Raw genomic sequence first — 16,523 nt, forward strand, 5'->3', positions numbered from 1 at the left:
TTGTTATAGTTGGCCAACCGGGTCGCACGGCACGGGCACGGCGAGGCACGGCACGCCGGAGCACGGCGGCACTGCCGTGCCGTGCCGCGTAGGGCTGCCGTGCCGAGGTCGCGGCCCAGGCACGGCAGCTTCGCAGTGCCGTGCCGTGCCATGCGGCCCGCCGTGCCAGCTCGACGCCGGCCGCCGGCCACGCGCCCACGCTTGAGAGAAACGGAGAGGAGAGCTCGAGGTCGAGGAAGCCGCTGGGCGCGCGCCGCCGTGGCCGAGGCCGCGCGTCGCTTGCCACCGTGGCCGAGGCCGCGCGAGCACTGCCGCCCGCCACGCGAGCGCCGTCGGTCGCCGCCGGGGTTGTTGAGGCCGCGAGAGCCGAGAAGGAAGGATGAACGGCCGAGAGGAGAGGAAGATCGAGGAGAGAACGAGAGGCGAGAAGGTGAGAGACTGAGAGGCGAGACAAGCGGCAGCCGGCTACGGGGTAGGGATGGGAGGGGGGAGGCGGGCGCCGGGCCGAGGCCGTGCTGGACCTTTAGCCGGGCCGTGCTCGTGCTAGTGCCGCGGGCCGGGATCGCGGCCCAGGCACGGCCCGGCCTCTGGCACGGGCACGGCACGGGCCCGCGGGGTAACGAGCCAGGCCAGGTTAGTGCCGTGCTTCTTCGGACCGGGCCCGTGCTGGCCCGTCGGGCCCAGCCCGGTTGGCCAACTATAATTGTTGTCCACGTCACCAAGCCCGCTGGGCAAAAGAAAAACCCGCAAGAACCCGCAAAGTCTCACGTCGCGCCGCCATCGCTCTCCCTCAGCCGCTCCGTCCTCTTCCCAGGAGCGCACGCACGACCTCCTGCTGCTCTCGCCCCAGCCGTGACCCACAGCATCGGCCGCACATCGCCGGATGTCTCTACCCCTCCCTGGAGCCCTTCTCGTCGTCATCTAAAGTCTCCACTCCGGCGCACCCTTCCTCTTCCCCCCAAGGTGAGTGCTGGATCTGCTCATCTGGATCCCACTAATGTGATTGGTTCATGGTGGGATTTCTAATATCCAAATCTTCGGTGAGCTTGCTTGCCAGGTGCGCTCGGCTGTTGCCTGCCCATTGGCACCTGTTCTTACTTCTGCGGATACTGCTTGTTGCATCTCGCAGGGACTCGAATTGAAGAGCAGGCTTGGATTGGTGGAGAGTGGAAAATATAAGATGGATGGCATGCTAGAGGGATTGTTGTGCTTGAGCTAGATGCGGAAGCTGCTGACGGATGCGATGCGGATGGCAATCGGCTACGACGACAGGGCCACTCGCGCCATGATGCACGCACGGACGCAGGGATGCAGGATGCTGCTGGGGCATGGCCGCATGGGCGGCGAGCGGCGACGATGGTGGACCGTGGGTCCCACTGACGGAAACGGGGTGCTCGCCCCCAACGCCAAAACAGCGGCGGCGGCAGAGCTCGTGGCCCCAGCATGCGCGGTCATGGGCAGCGGCGCGGGGGCCCTGCCATCCACGGCGCCGGCGCGCATGGCAGCCGCGGCCGGGAGCCTGGCGGGGTCGCTGTGTTGCAGTGCAGCGCGACGCGTGTCACGGCCTGGAGCGATGCGAGAGCGACCAGCGTCTGGCGGAAGCTGCCGTGCGCGTCCGCGAGGCGGGGAAAGTCGTCAAGCAACCAGTCGCGAGCGGCGACCGCACGAGGCGGCGCAACGGCTCCTGCACCTGCGCCCTGCGGATGGTGCCGCAGTTCGGAGAGGGAGACGACAGAGGAGCGAGCGGAAAGTTTGCGGGTCATGCGGGCAATATGTATTTTCCGCAAAGCCCATCTAATACTAACGAGCCGGACAGTAAAATTAGTGGACAGCCACTAACCCACGTGATTAGTTTGCGGCAACCGTTGCGGCCTTGCACCTGCAAACTGACAAACATAGAAGGGAATTATCGTGGATCGGATACCGTCGTGACGGACGAATATCGTGGGTAGCCGGGCCGGTAATGGGCCAGGACGGCGTCCCACACTCCCACTCTATTAGGTGCCTGCTTCGTGGCCTGTGAGCAGAGATGCTTATGGGCCGAATTCGTTGATGCGCGCGTCTTCGGGCCATGTTTTCTCATTTTCCTTCTGTTTCCCCATTTCCAGAATTCCAGTGCTCGAGTCAAAAAAAAAAATTCCAGTGCTCATTTTGTATCAGGGGACTAGCGTAAATCAACGAAGACTTACCAGTGCGGCATGGACTACAAACGTTACTCCCGTATCGGTATCACCGTCTGAACTGGTGAACGGCCGGCGTGCACGACGACGCGGCGGACAACGCCAAGCAGCCGCCCGGGTCCGGCGACAACTCCTAACGGTCCGACAGGTGGGACCTCAAACTACTCATTACTGCGGGCCCCGCGCCCGCACGCCGGCCCCTCTGGGCTGACGCCGGGTGGTGTCGGTCCACCAAGACCGTGATGACGCGACGCCGCCACTGGACTGGAGGCGAGGCGGCCATGCCCATTAGCCACCAAAGGCAAAGCTGTGGACCGCGCCTCCTCACTCCTCGCTCGGCCGGCTGCGCCTTCGCCAAATCTATTCCCCGATCTGTGCCCTGTGCAGCGATCTCTCTGCTGCGCGCGAAGGTTAGCTTCCTCTTCCGCTTCCCAAGTTCTGACAGATTTGTTTGCTCTCGAAATGTGCTGAGAGTGAGATGGAGTTCGGATGCTTGATCTGTGTCTTGTCGCGACTCGGGTGGTTTTGTGGTGCCTCATCAGAGGAATTAGGCGTAGATTAGTCTGTTCTTTTACAGGAAGGGATCAATCTGGATTGTTTTTTTTTGTTGATAGGAACTAGGAAGAGATCAACCCGTAAGTTGTTGTAGGAAAATCATCGTTGGTGTCGGTCCTGTTTTGGCCCCGGAAATAGGGATCTCGGGTAGCTTCAGAGGAGATTGCAGTTGTGCTCTTATAGCTGATCAATCAACTGTGTTCTTATACTAGTAGTTTGAAATAGCCTTCTTGTAGTTGTAGAACAATGCTCATGACTTATGAGGACATGAGGAGTCCATCTCTAAGTTGCCAAGATTGGCTAAGGACTCAGTTTGCAGTCTGGGTATTTTCTAGTATACATGTGTGGGATAGCGTGATTGCAATGTGGTATGCTTGTGTGGGGGCCTGATCCAGCTATACTCGGCGAGTTTCTTTGTTAGGAGGTTGTGAGCATGTACACGCCAACCAACACAACTGGAAAGAAGGATGCGGCTGTCTGTTATATGAATGCCTCTCTACCGTACGCCATTGAAGAGAATCATGGGGGATGCTTCTTTGATGACGACGATGATCTTGCACAAGTTCTTCAAGATCAGGTTGGATGCCATTTCCTTTTTCCCTGTATTACTTGGTTGACCTTGTGTTCCTCATAAGTCATATGTGTGCTTCTGATGTGTTATGGGAAGCCTTAACCAAACTTAGTCAAAACTTACAACACTTTCCTGAACTTTATCGCTATAAAGTAGCTGGGACAAAAAAAAAATCCAGTGTTGGTTACATTTATCAGAAATGGTTAGTTGATGCTTTGCTAATTATGTTATTGAATTCTAGATCTGTAATGGGCTGGCTGAGAAAATATAAAACAATTATTGTTGTTTTGCAGATAATATGTATTCACTCAGGTTTGTCATGGCTGATTCATAAATTTCTGGTTTACTAGGCCATAAGCTGGAAGGTTGAGATCTGAACTCAAACTTAGAATCGTACGGAATACAATTTTCATGAAATTGGTGACAGTGTGAATTGCTTATCTTTTGATGCATGATGCTTATGACCATTGTTCTCCCTTGTAGTGAAACTGTTCAGCATTATTTACAAATATGACAAAACCTTATATTACCTTGCCTGTTTTGTGCACACTGTTCAGGAAATACTGTATCAATTATTTCAAGGAAATAATGGTAGCAGCTCATCAAGAACTCATCCAATTCCCAGTTCTAGCTATGGTCATAATCGAACATCAAATGAACGAAAACCATCAGGAGTTGTAAACTATGACTCTGAGTTGCAACTGGCGGTTGATGAAGCTTTAGCTAGAGAGTTGCAAGAAATGGAGGGCCAACTAGCCAAAACGTCACTTACTGACAATAATGGTTAGTTGCATACTTTAATTCTTTTGGTGTCGGAGTCGATATTTTTCTCAGGTTAAGTGCTAATCTGTTGTCTCAAATTACCTGTTTAGGAAGAAAGCCGACATCCTCTTCAGCATCTGATAGAGGCAATAGTTCTGCAAGCAGACCTCCTCAGGTATTTGTTTCCGGCAGGAATATTTGTCAATCAATATGCTCTTCGATTTATTGTGCCAAGCACCAATATACAGGTAGTGGAGGAGGATGGAATTGATCCTGATAATATGACTTACGAGGTGCGTTTTATGAAGTCGTTTGTTTTTATTTTGGTCTTCCATCAGTTGTGTGTGCCAGCTAGCTTTTGTTTCTAATAACCACTAGCTTTTTTATAGGAATTGCATGTTCTATTTTATTGTTGCCTTGTGGTAATGGTGTTAATTATAGTGATTTATGGTTGAGTATTGGAGAAATGGACTTTTCTTTTTTTACCCACATGCTAGCAGTTAGATTGGTTGCTCGTGGAAATTGTCTAGGCATGATGTGCTTATAGGTGATTAACAGTTCAGGAATATACACTGGTAAACTAGGGTGCTGCTTGCTAACTTGCATTTCGTTTGTTGGACTCTTTATAATTTCAGGAACTACAACAGTTAGGGGAAGCCATTGGTACTGAAAGCAAAGGGCTGCCTGAAAGTGTCATAGCACTCTTACCGACCTCAACTTACAAAATTAGGATATTCTCAAGAAAGGAAAAACATGATGAGTATGTTTTAAAGCTGATTAAGAGATCATTGCCTTTTTCTTTTTCTTGCTGAACAAATTTGTATATTTGTAAGTGTGGTGGTGCGTGGGTCATCCGCAAATTTTATCCTAATATGCAACACCCTGTTAATACTGATTAGTTATAGTCTAGGTTTTTTAAAGAATAATATTCTGTAATCTTAAGTTGTTTTTTGAAGAATAATATTCTGTAATCTTAAGTTGCAACCTTTGACATTGTGCCACTAGGTGTTTTTCCTCGAGTATCAGTTCATTTTGTTTGCGGTATATGGTTGCATGTTTGTAACAAACAAATTTGACACATTTCTGTTTGTGTCTATGCAGGTGTGTGATCTGCTGTATGGCTTACAAGAACCGAGATAGGCTGACTCAATTGCCCTGTGGACATCAGTATCATCAAGCTTGTGTCGCCAAATGGTTACAGATCAACAAGGTAAGCTACCTAGTCTAGTAGTATTAGCTTTTTAATGGATTTAGCATTGGGAATTTGTACCATTATTCTCGCTTTTTAATGGATTTAGCAACTGCAAGTTCACAAAATATTAAAAATGACGAAGGTAAAAATGAGAGGGAGAACTTCTGAGCAATCATATTACACATTCCTTACGGCTATGGAATAACCATCTGGTATATTTTTCTCTTTAATTCAGCCTGTGGAAATGTGTCAATTTTAAGACAAAAGGATTCTGCTTCCGCACTTCCATATTTGCAATCATGTCTGCAGTTTTACACTTGTTATCCTGAGAAAGTGTGGTCATTGCTAAGCCTTTACTGGCATGCATTATGCTGCAGGTATGCCCTGTTTGCAATAAGGAGGTTTTCGGCTCATAAAATGAGGATTGCAGATTCATCTGATGGCCAGCTCCAGCGATCATCTGAATTGCCGCAGTTAGATGCGCATTATTGGTATAATCATGATGCATGGTTGCTGAAAGGTAGTGCACTGTAGTGCTTAAGGATCGTACCGCCGCCCAAACAAGTGATGTCTCAAGGAAAATCAATATGATCTCTGTTTCTGAACTTAGAGTCACTGGGACATTCAGACTTGATGTGACACTGTAGTCCTTTTCATCATCTCATTGTGCATATTGCCCGGTTCATTTCAGATTCTTGGCTCCACCTCATTCAGGCATACTCTCTAGAATGTTGCAACTTGGATTGGATCAGTAATGGTACGAAAAATTAGGCACTGATGAATTGTTATAAAGCAATTGCGCTGTGATTAGCCAATGGTCAGATTGCCCGAGCCTGACTTCTGATTTCCTCAGCCAGCAGCCATTTTGGACCATGGTTGCACTTGCACCAGGGTTTTATCTTCTTCGGTTGGGCGGGTCGTTCCGGACTTCCGGGTGATGGAATTCCTCGAGCAACCAGCCCATGCTTTGGACAAACTAGTGAGTACACACCAAAGCAACCCATTGAATAATAACGGCTCGCAGGAGAGCCCGGTACGAAACCTCAAGTGTGCGTCACGCTCATCTGAAAGCCGATGCCATGCACGTAACTGACGCTAATCGTGACCAAAACACCAGCTTGTTAATTAGTTGGCTTTGAATGGTTGGTGTGTTGGAGCAAATCCTGACGCTGTGCTCTTGCCGAACTGTCATGGCGACTGCTGGATCTCGGACACGAGGCTTCTAGCCTTCTATCAAGATGACGAAAGCGGGGGCGTCTTCCAAATGTAGGCCTCACCACACCAATCTCATCACTCAACCGCAGCCAGTGAAGCTCGTTTGGTTTTTTTAAGTAACTATCACATCAAATATTCGGATGTTAATTTAATATTAGGATTCTAGATGAATCTGTTAAGTATAATTAATGGCACAATGAGCGGATGGTTATTGTAGTAATTAGTGGTCAAATTATGAACTAATTAGGCTTAATAGATTCGTCTCGTGATTAAGTCACGAAATTAGATTTATAATAAATTAATATTTAGTGCTTTTAATTGATGTTTAAATATCGACGGGGCTTATGACTTAAATTTAAAAAACCAAACATGGCAAGGCTTGCAAGTTTTCATTCTGACAGTGGTCTCAACTACTTCTAGGGAAACAGAACAGCACAGCAGACGCAAACAGGCCAGTATACTATATTACTCCCTCTATTCACTTTTGATAGCTATATTTCAAAAACTTAAATGTTCAAAAATGATAGCTATATTTACTATTAGCATGGGTATTAGCAATAAATAGCACTAGTTACAAGGAGTTCCTAGTTAAAACATTGGAGGACCAACAAAAAAGTCTGTGACATTTATTAGATTGATAAGCACACTTGTGGTGCCCTTGGTCATTGTGTCATATGGAAATATATCTATCAAAACTGAATGGAGGGAGTACTAGACTATAATATGGTGTTATAAATCTAAGGGAAGATGGGCCGAAGCTATCCAGAAAATAAAAAAAACCACCACAAAATCGAAGGGAAGTTTGCACCAAACACCTGAGTGGCACCAGGTCCGCACACGGCACACGCATGCGGCCGCCGCTCCGCCTCCAGCCTTATCGTCTCCCGCGGCGACCGACGGCGGCGACCGACAGCCTCGTGCCCTCGTCATGATCCGTCCGATGGTCCGAGAACGAGCCGTTTCCCCACTCCCCTCTGAGCGCGCCACTTCCGGCTCCGCTCGATGCCGCCCTGTTCGAAACCGCACGAGCCGATCCTTCCAGTTCCAGGCCTCGACGATGCTAGCTGTTGGGCATCACGACGACACGACCTACGAGGCGACGACACCCCCTGTTGGTCGTCGCTGCTCTGCACAGTCGGACGAATCGAAAAGCGCACAGTGTCCCCTCTGCGCCAATGGCGATGCGACCGGTGATATTTTCCAATCTATCTGGGCTTTCTTCAATTAGACGAGATCATGTGGTCCCCTGTTTGGTTTTTTTTTTCGCTACTCACGCTAATTTTTTTTTTTATAAAAATCTTATATGCATGAAGTTCTAAGAGAAATTTATTTGCAAAATCTTTCACGGATGGGTACGGTGCAACTTTGCGCGACGAATCTAATAATGGTAATTAATCCATACTTTGCTACAGTAATGCTATAATAACCATCATGTAATCATGTGGTCAAAGACCTCATTAGATTCGTCTCGCGAAGTAGCGTAGTGTGTCAAAATTTACGCTACTCCCTAGCGCTGGGGAACCAAAGTGGGCTCTCTGAGACTGCAAAGCGCAGTCGACCCAGACAGGCGTGTCGACGTGGACGCCTTTCTTCTGCTCTGCTGGAAGTTTTTATTATTAGGGCGTCCGCAGTGGTCCGGCGATTTGCGCCGGCGATTTGGAGGAGAGAGAGGAGGGCGGCAGACGCTCGGGAAGAGCGCGCGTGAGAGCGCTATCTCGGCAAGCGTGCGAGCTAGCGATAAGTTCGTCGCTAGCTACCACTGTGCGGCCACTGTTTACCGATTAAAAGAATCAACGATGATGGCGTTGTCGTCGCTAAAAATGGGCTGATTTATGATGTAGTAGTGCACTAACTTTGTTTGAAAATAAGGGGGGCACGGTCTGTGTTAAGTTTTGCCCACGTCAGACAAGCAAACGGGTTGAGAGAGTGAGATGATTTGATATTGCCCGCTAGAAGGATGAAACATTTGTCCTTTATTAGAAGTGCATGCGCCAGATGATGCAAAACGATGAGCCATTTTTCCTTAATTAAAAAGAACAGACTTCAGAATGTTTCTCGAGCATACACTGAAGATGTGCACCTCCTAGGCGTGTGTAATTAAAGGCACAAAAGGTCGTCCTACGTAACACAGGCAGGTATGCGCTTTTCCACTAGACGCTTAAGTGTGTGCGTGCTTTCAAAATCCTTGGACGCCAGCGTTAAGTATAAAGCTCCAACCTTGATGTGCTAACAATACCGGCCACGTCACATAAGGCGATCCCATTTCTTTAAAGTGAACTTTTAACTTACACGGTGACAACAAAACCAATGTTAACATCATGTGGCACAACGCTATTTGCACGACAACGAGTGTGTACCAACTTATCCGAACTGGATCATTCACGATATTTTTGTTCAGGGATGATATCCATGATGCTAGCTGTAGCTAGCATTTTTGTGGCACCACGCTATGAACACTGTTCATACGAACCACCTTATGTAGCGAAGCTACCAGAGCCACCAAACTGATTGCGCGGTTACACCTAATCAGTCTTGTCCCCCAACTCCCGCTCGGATCTGCATCACCTGATCTTTAGCCAAAACAATGCCGCGGACGACGTGGCCGTGATGTGCCGGAGCAACAAATAATCCGCTTGACCCAGTTTCCTTGCTTGCCCAAAACCTTCGCCCTGAAAAGCGCGCTATTTTATCCGGCCACCACCACCAGGTCAGCAAGGCACCCGGCGCCGAGTTCGTTCTCTCTTCCGTCGCAGGCCAGGCCACCCCTCCAAAAGTCTCCTCCCCCCGCCTCTGATGCTCTATCCGAGGCGAGCTGCGGGAAAATCCTGAGCATTTTGGTCTTGGTCTTTGGGCTGGAGGTGATGTCAGGGCTGGCAGGGAGTCTGGTCGCGGCGGCTGCTCTGGGGATGAGGTTCTGATTTTTCTCGCGGCTGCAAGTCGGTTGAATTCAAGAGGAGCTGGCGGTTATCCAACCGCCCCCGACCAGATAGAGGAGAAAGGCGTCCACGCATTGGAGCGGGGTTCGTGGAAACGGCACAACTCCCCCGCATTGCCAGCGTCGAAATTTTGCAATTTGGATGGGGGCGGGGGCGTCGAGCATGGTGGGGCCGGAGGGGTACGGCCGCGGGTGGGAGCAGACGTCGCTGGGCGACATGCCGGAGAGCTGCGTGGCGGCGGTGCTGCTCTACCTCGACCCGCTGGAGATCTGCCAGGTAGCCCGCCTCAACCGGGCGTTCCGGGGTGCGGCCTCCGCGGACTGCATCTGGGCCGCCAAGCTGCCCGCCAACCACAGGTACCTCGCCGCGCTGGCCGCCGCGGCCGACGACGACTGCGGCTGCGACGGCGCGGCCGAGGGCAATGGCAGGTGCTGCTCCTCTGCCACGATCAAGAAGGAGAAATACGCGCGCCTGTGCCGGCCCACCCCCTTCGACGGCGGCACCAAGGTATCTCCTTTTTCTTTTCTATCATATAATATATCCACCAACTAGAATGCTTTTTGTCAAGAGGATTTAGCAGGAAAAAAAAAGAAAAGTTAAGAAATCGATCACTACAACCTGCTTGTCTCCAGTGAAGTTGGTTCATTCCTTTTTGTTTTTATCCGTGTTGTAACGATCTAATTGAAAGCAGTTATGTGAGTAGGAATTTTGGATTGAGAAGGACAAGGGAGGTTTTTGCATGTCCATCTCTTCAAGGGCTATGACGATCACTGGCAGAGATGATCGGAGGTATTGGAGCCACCTATCAACGGAGGAATCAAGGTACTTCCCTCTTGTTTCTATTTTTCTGAGTAATAAAGGTACTAATCACTAATCAGGAACTTTAATATTGAATTCCATAAAAATGCTAGCAGAATGAGGAAATGAAAATCATGTAATACTTGTCATGTCATAGTTGTATATGGTCCATAATCACTGGTTGATTAGAAGTTTGCAGTTAATCGCTTGATTTTCATTTATAATCTCATAGACTCCTGATGTTTGTTGTTCTTTTCTAAGGATCCTTTAATGTTTCTGTTTTGTTATTGACCTGAAGTTTTGTTTTCCCAAGCTTAAAAATGACTTTGCTTAGTACATGTATCTTTCTTTTTCGCATACCTACCCATGAAGAAATGCATGGTCATGGTCTACTTTTGCGATGATTGTTGGTGTGGTTCCCCAACCAATAGGCGTGGGACAAATTCAGAATGCCCGTAGTGCCAGATAACTTACCCAAACTGTTTGCAAACTGACAACTTTGCAAGCCAGTCAAGTACATACATGGAGGTTGGTTGACACATGCCAACACCAGTGGTTGAATAAGCTATGGTTTTTCGTAGTTGATTCATGTAGGAGTGGAGATCAATATATGTATATATATTCAGGCTGTGTGATATGCTAAACGTTACTAAGCTCATTGGTTATAATATCTTTTTGGGCAGATGTTACCTTTAATTGAGCATCTATGCTACTTTGTTCTGATTTGTGCGACATATAAAACCCTGATGATAGTCATCATGCTGCAATGCTGCATAAAGCCAAACCCAATCACTTTAGTAGCATGATAATTTCTGATGCAAATTGCACATCCAGAATATTGGTTTTGATGTGATTTGATTGATTGTGCTTACACATTGTGCTGAGTTATGTCGGTTGTCCTTTTTCAAAGCTTCGTGCATGTAATCAGCAGTATTATCAGTTGCTGTCATCTACCACAATATCTGAGTGATACCTTTATAGGTTTCCATCACTGCAACTTAGAGCATGTCTATAATCAAGATACAGGTTATTGAATTTAAATATTCATTATTTAATTCATAGTGGAACATCTGAACTGAATCTAAAAAATTGCTAACCCCCTATCCAAAACACTTCCTATTGAGAGCTGATTTATTGGTAACACAGTTACCTCAGATATCTTCATAAAAGGAAATTCACCTTGCATGATCTGGTATTGTAACTTCGTGCATCCTATCATTTTTTTTTGTTTGAGCTCTATCATCTTTGTATCCAATCATTTCTGAAGTCACTGAATACCAGATTAAATTGCTATGGCTTTTATCGCAGGTTTCACAGTGTTGCCTACCTTCAGCAGATTTGGTGGCTTGAGGTGTGCGGAGAGATTGATTTCTGCTTTCCTGCTGGTTCATACAGCCTATTCTTCCGGTTGCATTTGGGTCGACCACACAAGTGTACGGGCCGCCGAGGCCATGGCTCTGAGAGTATTCATGGTTGGGACATCAAACCAACACGGTTCCAGCTTTCAACTTCAGATGATCAGCACACAGAGTCTGAATGTTACCTATCTAAACCGGGAAGATGGATCCTTTACCACGTCGGGGATTTTGTGGTATCGAGTTCAGATGAGGTGACGGAACTCAAGTTCTCTATGATGCAGATTGATTGTACACATACAAAAGGCGGCCTCTGTGTTGACTCGGTCTTTATATTCCCCAAAGATCACCGATATGAGGAGGAATGCGTACTGTGCTAGAAAATTTTGTAGGAATGCTTGCATGGCTTGGCTAGCTTGTTTCTTCTTCTTCGCTATGGTCATTCTTGTCCAAAAGCTTACTGTGCATATTATGTTCCCGAGAGCTATGCATGAACACAAGTTCTTTATGTGTATTTTCTATTTTGTAGTTCTAGTCAAATAAGTAGGGAGGTGAGGAAGACTGGATGTAGGTATAGCGATAGTGATTCGAGTGCTTTGCGCCTGTATGTAGAAAGAGGTGTTTAATAATTTCATTTATTATCCATTAGAAATTATAATTGTGATGTTCAGGTCAATAATATGTATTGTTTAAAAAAAAACATCCTCCCTGTAAGCTGTGCAGAGATCTTGTGTTTGTACGTGATTGGAATTTGAGTAGACTGGTGTTTCCAGTCTAAAAAAAGGAGCACTCCAAACTACCCATCCCGTGGCAGGCCAGATTCAGGACGCAGCAAATTCCAAATAAACAAGCCCCCCCGACCGGCCCTCTTCACCGATTTCACCCATGGACGCAGAGATCGCTTGGTTGTAACCAACATGGCACATTTTATGCCATTTTCGAGTGATTTATGCCATTTCGAGTGATTTTGGTGATCGAATGACAACACAACACTTGAACTAATATAATTGTTAAGATGATCATTCTCAGGCTCTTCAGTCTGAAGCACCGGAAGAACCGACGCATGAAGCATCGGTGCATCCGATGGTTGTCGGAAGAACCGACGCCATAGCAGAAGGGAATCAAAGCCAAGTCAGCTTATGAGCACCGGATGAACCGACGGGTCAAAAAGGGGCATCGGTGCATTGGGCGTCCTATGTTCCAGAGACGATGCAAGTCGCGCAAGAGCCAAGTCTTCAGCACCGGTTGAACCGGTGAAGCATCGGTGCATACCATCGGTGTAATGACGTCAGCGCCTAGGAGAAGATCCTTAAGCACCGGATGAACCGGTGATGCATCGGTACAAAGCATCGGATCAACCGGTGATCACTGCGTCAGCTGTCAGGAGTTCAACGGCTACTTCGGGTTATGAGTGACCGGATGAACCGACGCTACCCCAGCCAGAGGCATCGGTTCATCCGGTGATACGCAGATTTTCAGCTGACCGTTGGAGCAACGGCTACAAGACTTGGTGGCCTATGTATACGCCTCACCCCGGCCATTTGAAGTTTGCTGGAGTTGCTGGACATCCCACACACACCCAAGAACATCTCCAAGCCATACAAAAGCATCAAGATCATATCCTTAGCCCTTAGCACACTTTGAGAGTGTTGTGTAAAGGATTAGCTCTTAGTGAGTGAGATTGCAAGGCTTCGAGCCTTTGTGCTGTGGTTCATTAGCGAACCAAAACAAGAGCTTGGTGCGCCGGCACCTTGGAGCGTGAAGCTCGCCGGCAACGTCATCGACCCTCCGACTTGGTGTGGAACGGCGACGACATCTTTGTGCGAGGGACGTGGAGACCCCCATCCTTTGTGGAGAAGCTCCTTAGTGGAACCCGAGGCCAAGGTGACCGTGATTGTGTTCACGGAATAGACTTGGTGACCGAGTAGCAAATACTCTTAGTGAGTGCTACAACAACGTGGATGTATGTGTGCCTTTGTGGCTAACCGAACCACGGGATAAACACCCGCGTCAAGAGTTTGCTATCTCCTATCCCGCTCATTAAGCTTCCGCATTTCATACTAGCAATTTGTCTGCCTTTACTTTCATAGAATAGTTTCTTGATAGAAAATGCTATAGGTTGCTAAACTCTTTTGGGATAGGGGTTTCACACTAGAACAACCTAGTTGCACATCTAAATAGCATGTTTTAGTTTAAGTTTTGTGCAAACTAGTTGGGGCCATAGGTCAAAGTTTTTATTAGTGCCTAATTCACCCCTCCCCCTCTTAGGCTAGAGCACCCAATCACTTTCATTGGTGGGCCGGCGCCTCGTCGGGGCCTTTGGGCCGCACACCCGCCAAATGCGCGTGCCCGGAGGCTTTTTTTCATTTTTATATTAAAAAACAAAATTTCAAAAATATATGCCGAATAGGGAAATTTTCAAAAATGGGTGCTTGTCGCCCCCTTGGTGACAGGACCTAAATGTAAAAAAAATTACATTTAGGTCCTGGCGCCTAGGGTGCATTAAACAGTGAACTTGTAAAATCGATATAAAATCATAAAAAAATTTAAAAATACAAACTCAACTGTTCTGGATTCTATGAAACAAGATCTACAACTTTTTTTATATAAAGTTTTTCATTTGATCAATGTATCTTGCTCTATTTTAAATACTAGTTTAATGCACTTTTATTTAAATCTCAAGATACATCCTTTGGATGCATGTCATCTTTAGCCAGAGTATTGAATATGGTGAGCATAGGCATGTACAAAATTAGTAGGCCCAGAAAACATATATAGAATAAGTTTTTAAATTAGATCTTGCAAAATGTCTAGTTTAAATGTGTTATTTATCCATGCTGCTATACTGAGTTTTAGAAGCCATAACTTTTACAGTACCATTGTTTTATTTCCTAAGAGCTATAAAAAAAGTTTGGTAAATTTTAGATAAGCACTACTAGACCAAATGAATTATTTCAGATTTTTCTAGGTACAAAAACTATTTTTCTTGATTTAGTGCATTTACCTTAGTCATAATTCATTTGGTCCAGTTGTGCTTATCTAAAATTTACCAAACTTTTTCTATAGCTATTAGAAAATAAAATAAGGCTACTGTAAAAGTTATGGCTCGTAAAACTTAGTATAGCAGTATGGATAAAAAACTCATTTAAACTATATATATTCCAAGATCTAATTTAAAAACTTATTCTAGAAGTGTTTTTTGGGCCTACAAATTTTACACAAGCCTATACTCACCACATGCAACACTCTGGCCAAAGATGACATGCATCCAAAGGATGGATCTTGAGATTTAAATAAAAGTGGATTAAATTGGTATTTAAAATAGAGCAAGATACATTGATCAAATAAAAAACTTTATATGACAAAAGTTGTAGATCTTATTTCATAGAATGCAGAACAGTTTAGTTTATATTTTTTTCCGATTTTTCTACGATTTTATATCAATTTTACAAGTTTACTGTTTAATGCGACCTGGGCGCTAGGACCTAAATGTAAATTTCTTTTACATTTAGGTCCTGTCGCCAACTGGATGGACGACAGCCCCCCTGTTGCCCATTAGGGGGGCGACAAGCACCCATTTTTGAAAATTTCCCTATTCGGCATATATTTTTGAAATTTTGTTTTTTTAAAATATAAAAATGAAAAAAAAGGCATGACCGGACATCCTGATTCCTCGGATCTGTCCTTTTCAGTATTCTTGTTCATTTGTTGTACTACTGATGATGAATGCATATTCTAAGCAAGGGAGGTGGCAAATTGTCGGGTACCACAATTAGGGACACCCTAATCGGGGTACTAAGATCACTCTAAAACGCAAACACATGATTAAGGCAATTGGGCCCATGAAGGCCCACGGCCTCCTTCCGATCTGAAAGAAATGAAAGAACTCAAAGAAGCCCAGCATACGGCCCATTAGCCCCCTTCTCGGGCCCGCGGGACGATCTCCGCCTCGCTCGAGGGCTCCCGTCGAGACCCCTCGACTGCGCCTCGCATCTCCGCCTCGCTCGAGGGTAGCGAACCTACCCTCGGGCGGGCAAACCATCTCCGCCTCGCTCGAGGCCACCCCTCGGCATAAGGGACAAAGGGCCCTGCCGCTCACCCGCCTGTCGTACGGAGGCTTTAAGTGCCAACCCCTCCTCCACAGTGCTCAAGACAGACGGTGTCAGACCGCCATTCCCCACAGTGGTTGTGACCGGAGTCCCATCCGCCAACTCCGGTCACTGTTCCGCCATCCCAGGTACTGTGGCGATACTGTGGAACCAGCAACGCGGGACGGGGCGTGCTCGGCACTGCTCCCCGTACTATCCTGCCAACTCCGGCTGTCCGGACTCCACCTCATAACGCGTATGGCCCCGGACCCACCTCCTGCTTAGGAAAGGGTCGGGCGACGCCACGTGCCCCTCCGAGAGGGACGCACAGCATACGCAGCCGGAGTCCCGGACCTCCCCCCTCGAGGGGTCCGGGACCGCCGCGTGCCTCGTCACCGCTAGAGCACGCAGGACCCTGACCCTGCAGGGCCCACGGAATGCCACATCCGGAGGACTGAACATTCCAAAGTGACGACCACACCACCTGCTGGAGTTGGCTGGACGCCGGCGCAATCTCCGCAAGATCATGGACGACATCCAGGACGACCGCCACGCCCCATAGTGTACTTCCTACAGTGTCCGACTACTATACCCCCGCGATTCGGGGGAGGACGACGACTTCCACGTTTCCCTACTCTTGTATACCGCCCCTCCTTGTGACTATAAAAGTAGAAGGCGGGCTTCCTTTAAGGGGGGGACGTTCGGGACATCAGGGACACAGTCATCCACATTCGCGATCGTCGTCACCTCTCAGCACCACTGAGCTCTCACCTCATCCGACTCCTCTTCTAGTGGAGACTTGGGAGCTTCCCTCCCTTTCTCGCCTCGCTTGTACCCCCTACTACAAGCACTCCGGGTGCAAGATAATACA

The 16,523-nt window shown here is 47.5% G+C and overlaps 2 protein-coding genes across 2 annotated transcripts; both read left to right on the forward strand.

Annotated features, from left to right (window-relative positions):
- The first annotated feature begins 2,407 nt into the window (after positions 1-2,407).
- LOC120683164 (E3 ubiquitin ligase BIG BROTHER-related-like) lies at positions 2,408-6,075 on the forward strand. Its single transcript, XM_039965193.1, has 8 exons — positions 2,408-2,590; positions 3,157-3,312; positions 3,864-4,089; positions 4,179-4,243; positions 4,317-4,361; positions 4,704-4,828; positions 5,170-5,278; positions 5,638-6,075. The coding sequence occupies exons 1-8, from the start codon at positions 2,423-2,425 to the stop codon at positions 5,674-5,676; spliced, it is 933 nt and encodes a 310-aa protein (XP_039821127.1). The 5' UTR covers positions 2,408-2,422; the 3' UTR covers positions 5,677-6,075.
- A 2,956-nt stretch (positions 6,076-9,031) lies between these two features.
- Positions 9,032-12,240, forward strand: LOC120683377 (F-box protein PP2-A13-like). The gene is made up of 3 exons (XM_039965454.1): positions 9,032-9,918; positions 10,115-10,233; positions 11,518-12,240. The coding sequence occupies exons 1-3, from the start codon at positions 9,553-9,555 to the stop codon at positions 11,942-11,944; spliced, it is 912 nt and encodes a 303-aa protein (XP_039821388.1). The 5' UTR covers positions 9,032-9,552; the 3' UTR covers positions 11,945-12,240.
- The last annotated feature ends 4,283 nt before the right edge of the window (positions 12,241-16,523 follow it).

This window comes from Panicum virgatum, chromosome 7N (assembly GCF_016808335.1).
Source record: "Panicum virgatum strain AP13 chromosome 7N, P.virgatum_v5, whole genome shotgun sequence".
Classification (NCBI taxonomy): Eukaryota; Viridiplantae; Streptophyta; class Magnoliopsida; order Poales; family Poaceae; genus Panicum; species Panicum virgatum.

Bases quoted from the DNA above. Each gene is read 5' to 3' on its own strand.
- LOC120683377 (XM_039965454.1), top strand. From the start codon at position 9,553: ATGGGGGCGGGGGCGTCGAGCATGGTGGGGCCGGAGGGGTACGGCCGC. The intron at 9,919-10,114 runs GTATCTCCTTTT...TTATGTGAGTAG, and splicing joins CCTTCGACGGCGGCACCAAG to GAATTTTGGATTGAGAAGGA. The intron at 10,234-11,517 runs GTACTTCCCTCT...CTTTTATCGCAG, and splicing joins CTATCAACGGAGGAATCAAG to GTTTCACAGTGTTGCCTACC.
- LOC120683164 (XM_039965193.1), top strand. From the start codon at position 2,423: ATGACGCGACGCCGCCACTGGACTGGAGGCGAGGCGGCCATGCCCATT. The intron at 4,829-5,169 runs GTATGTTTTAAA...GTGTCTATGCAG, and splicing joins AGAAAGGAAAAACATGATGA to GTGTGTGATCTGCTGTATGG. The intron at 5,279-5,637 runs GTAAGCTACCTA...ATTATGCTGCAG, and splicing joins AATGGTTACAGATCAACAAG to GTATGCCCTGTTTGCAATAA.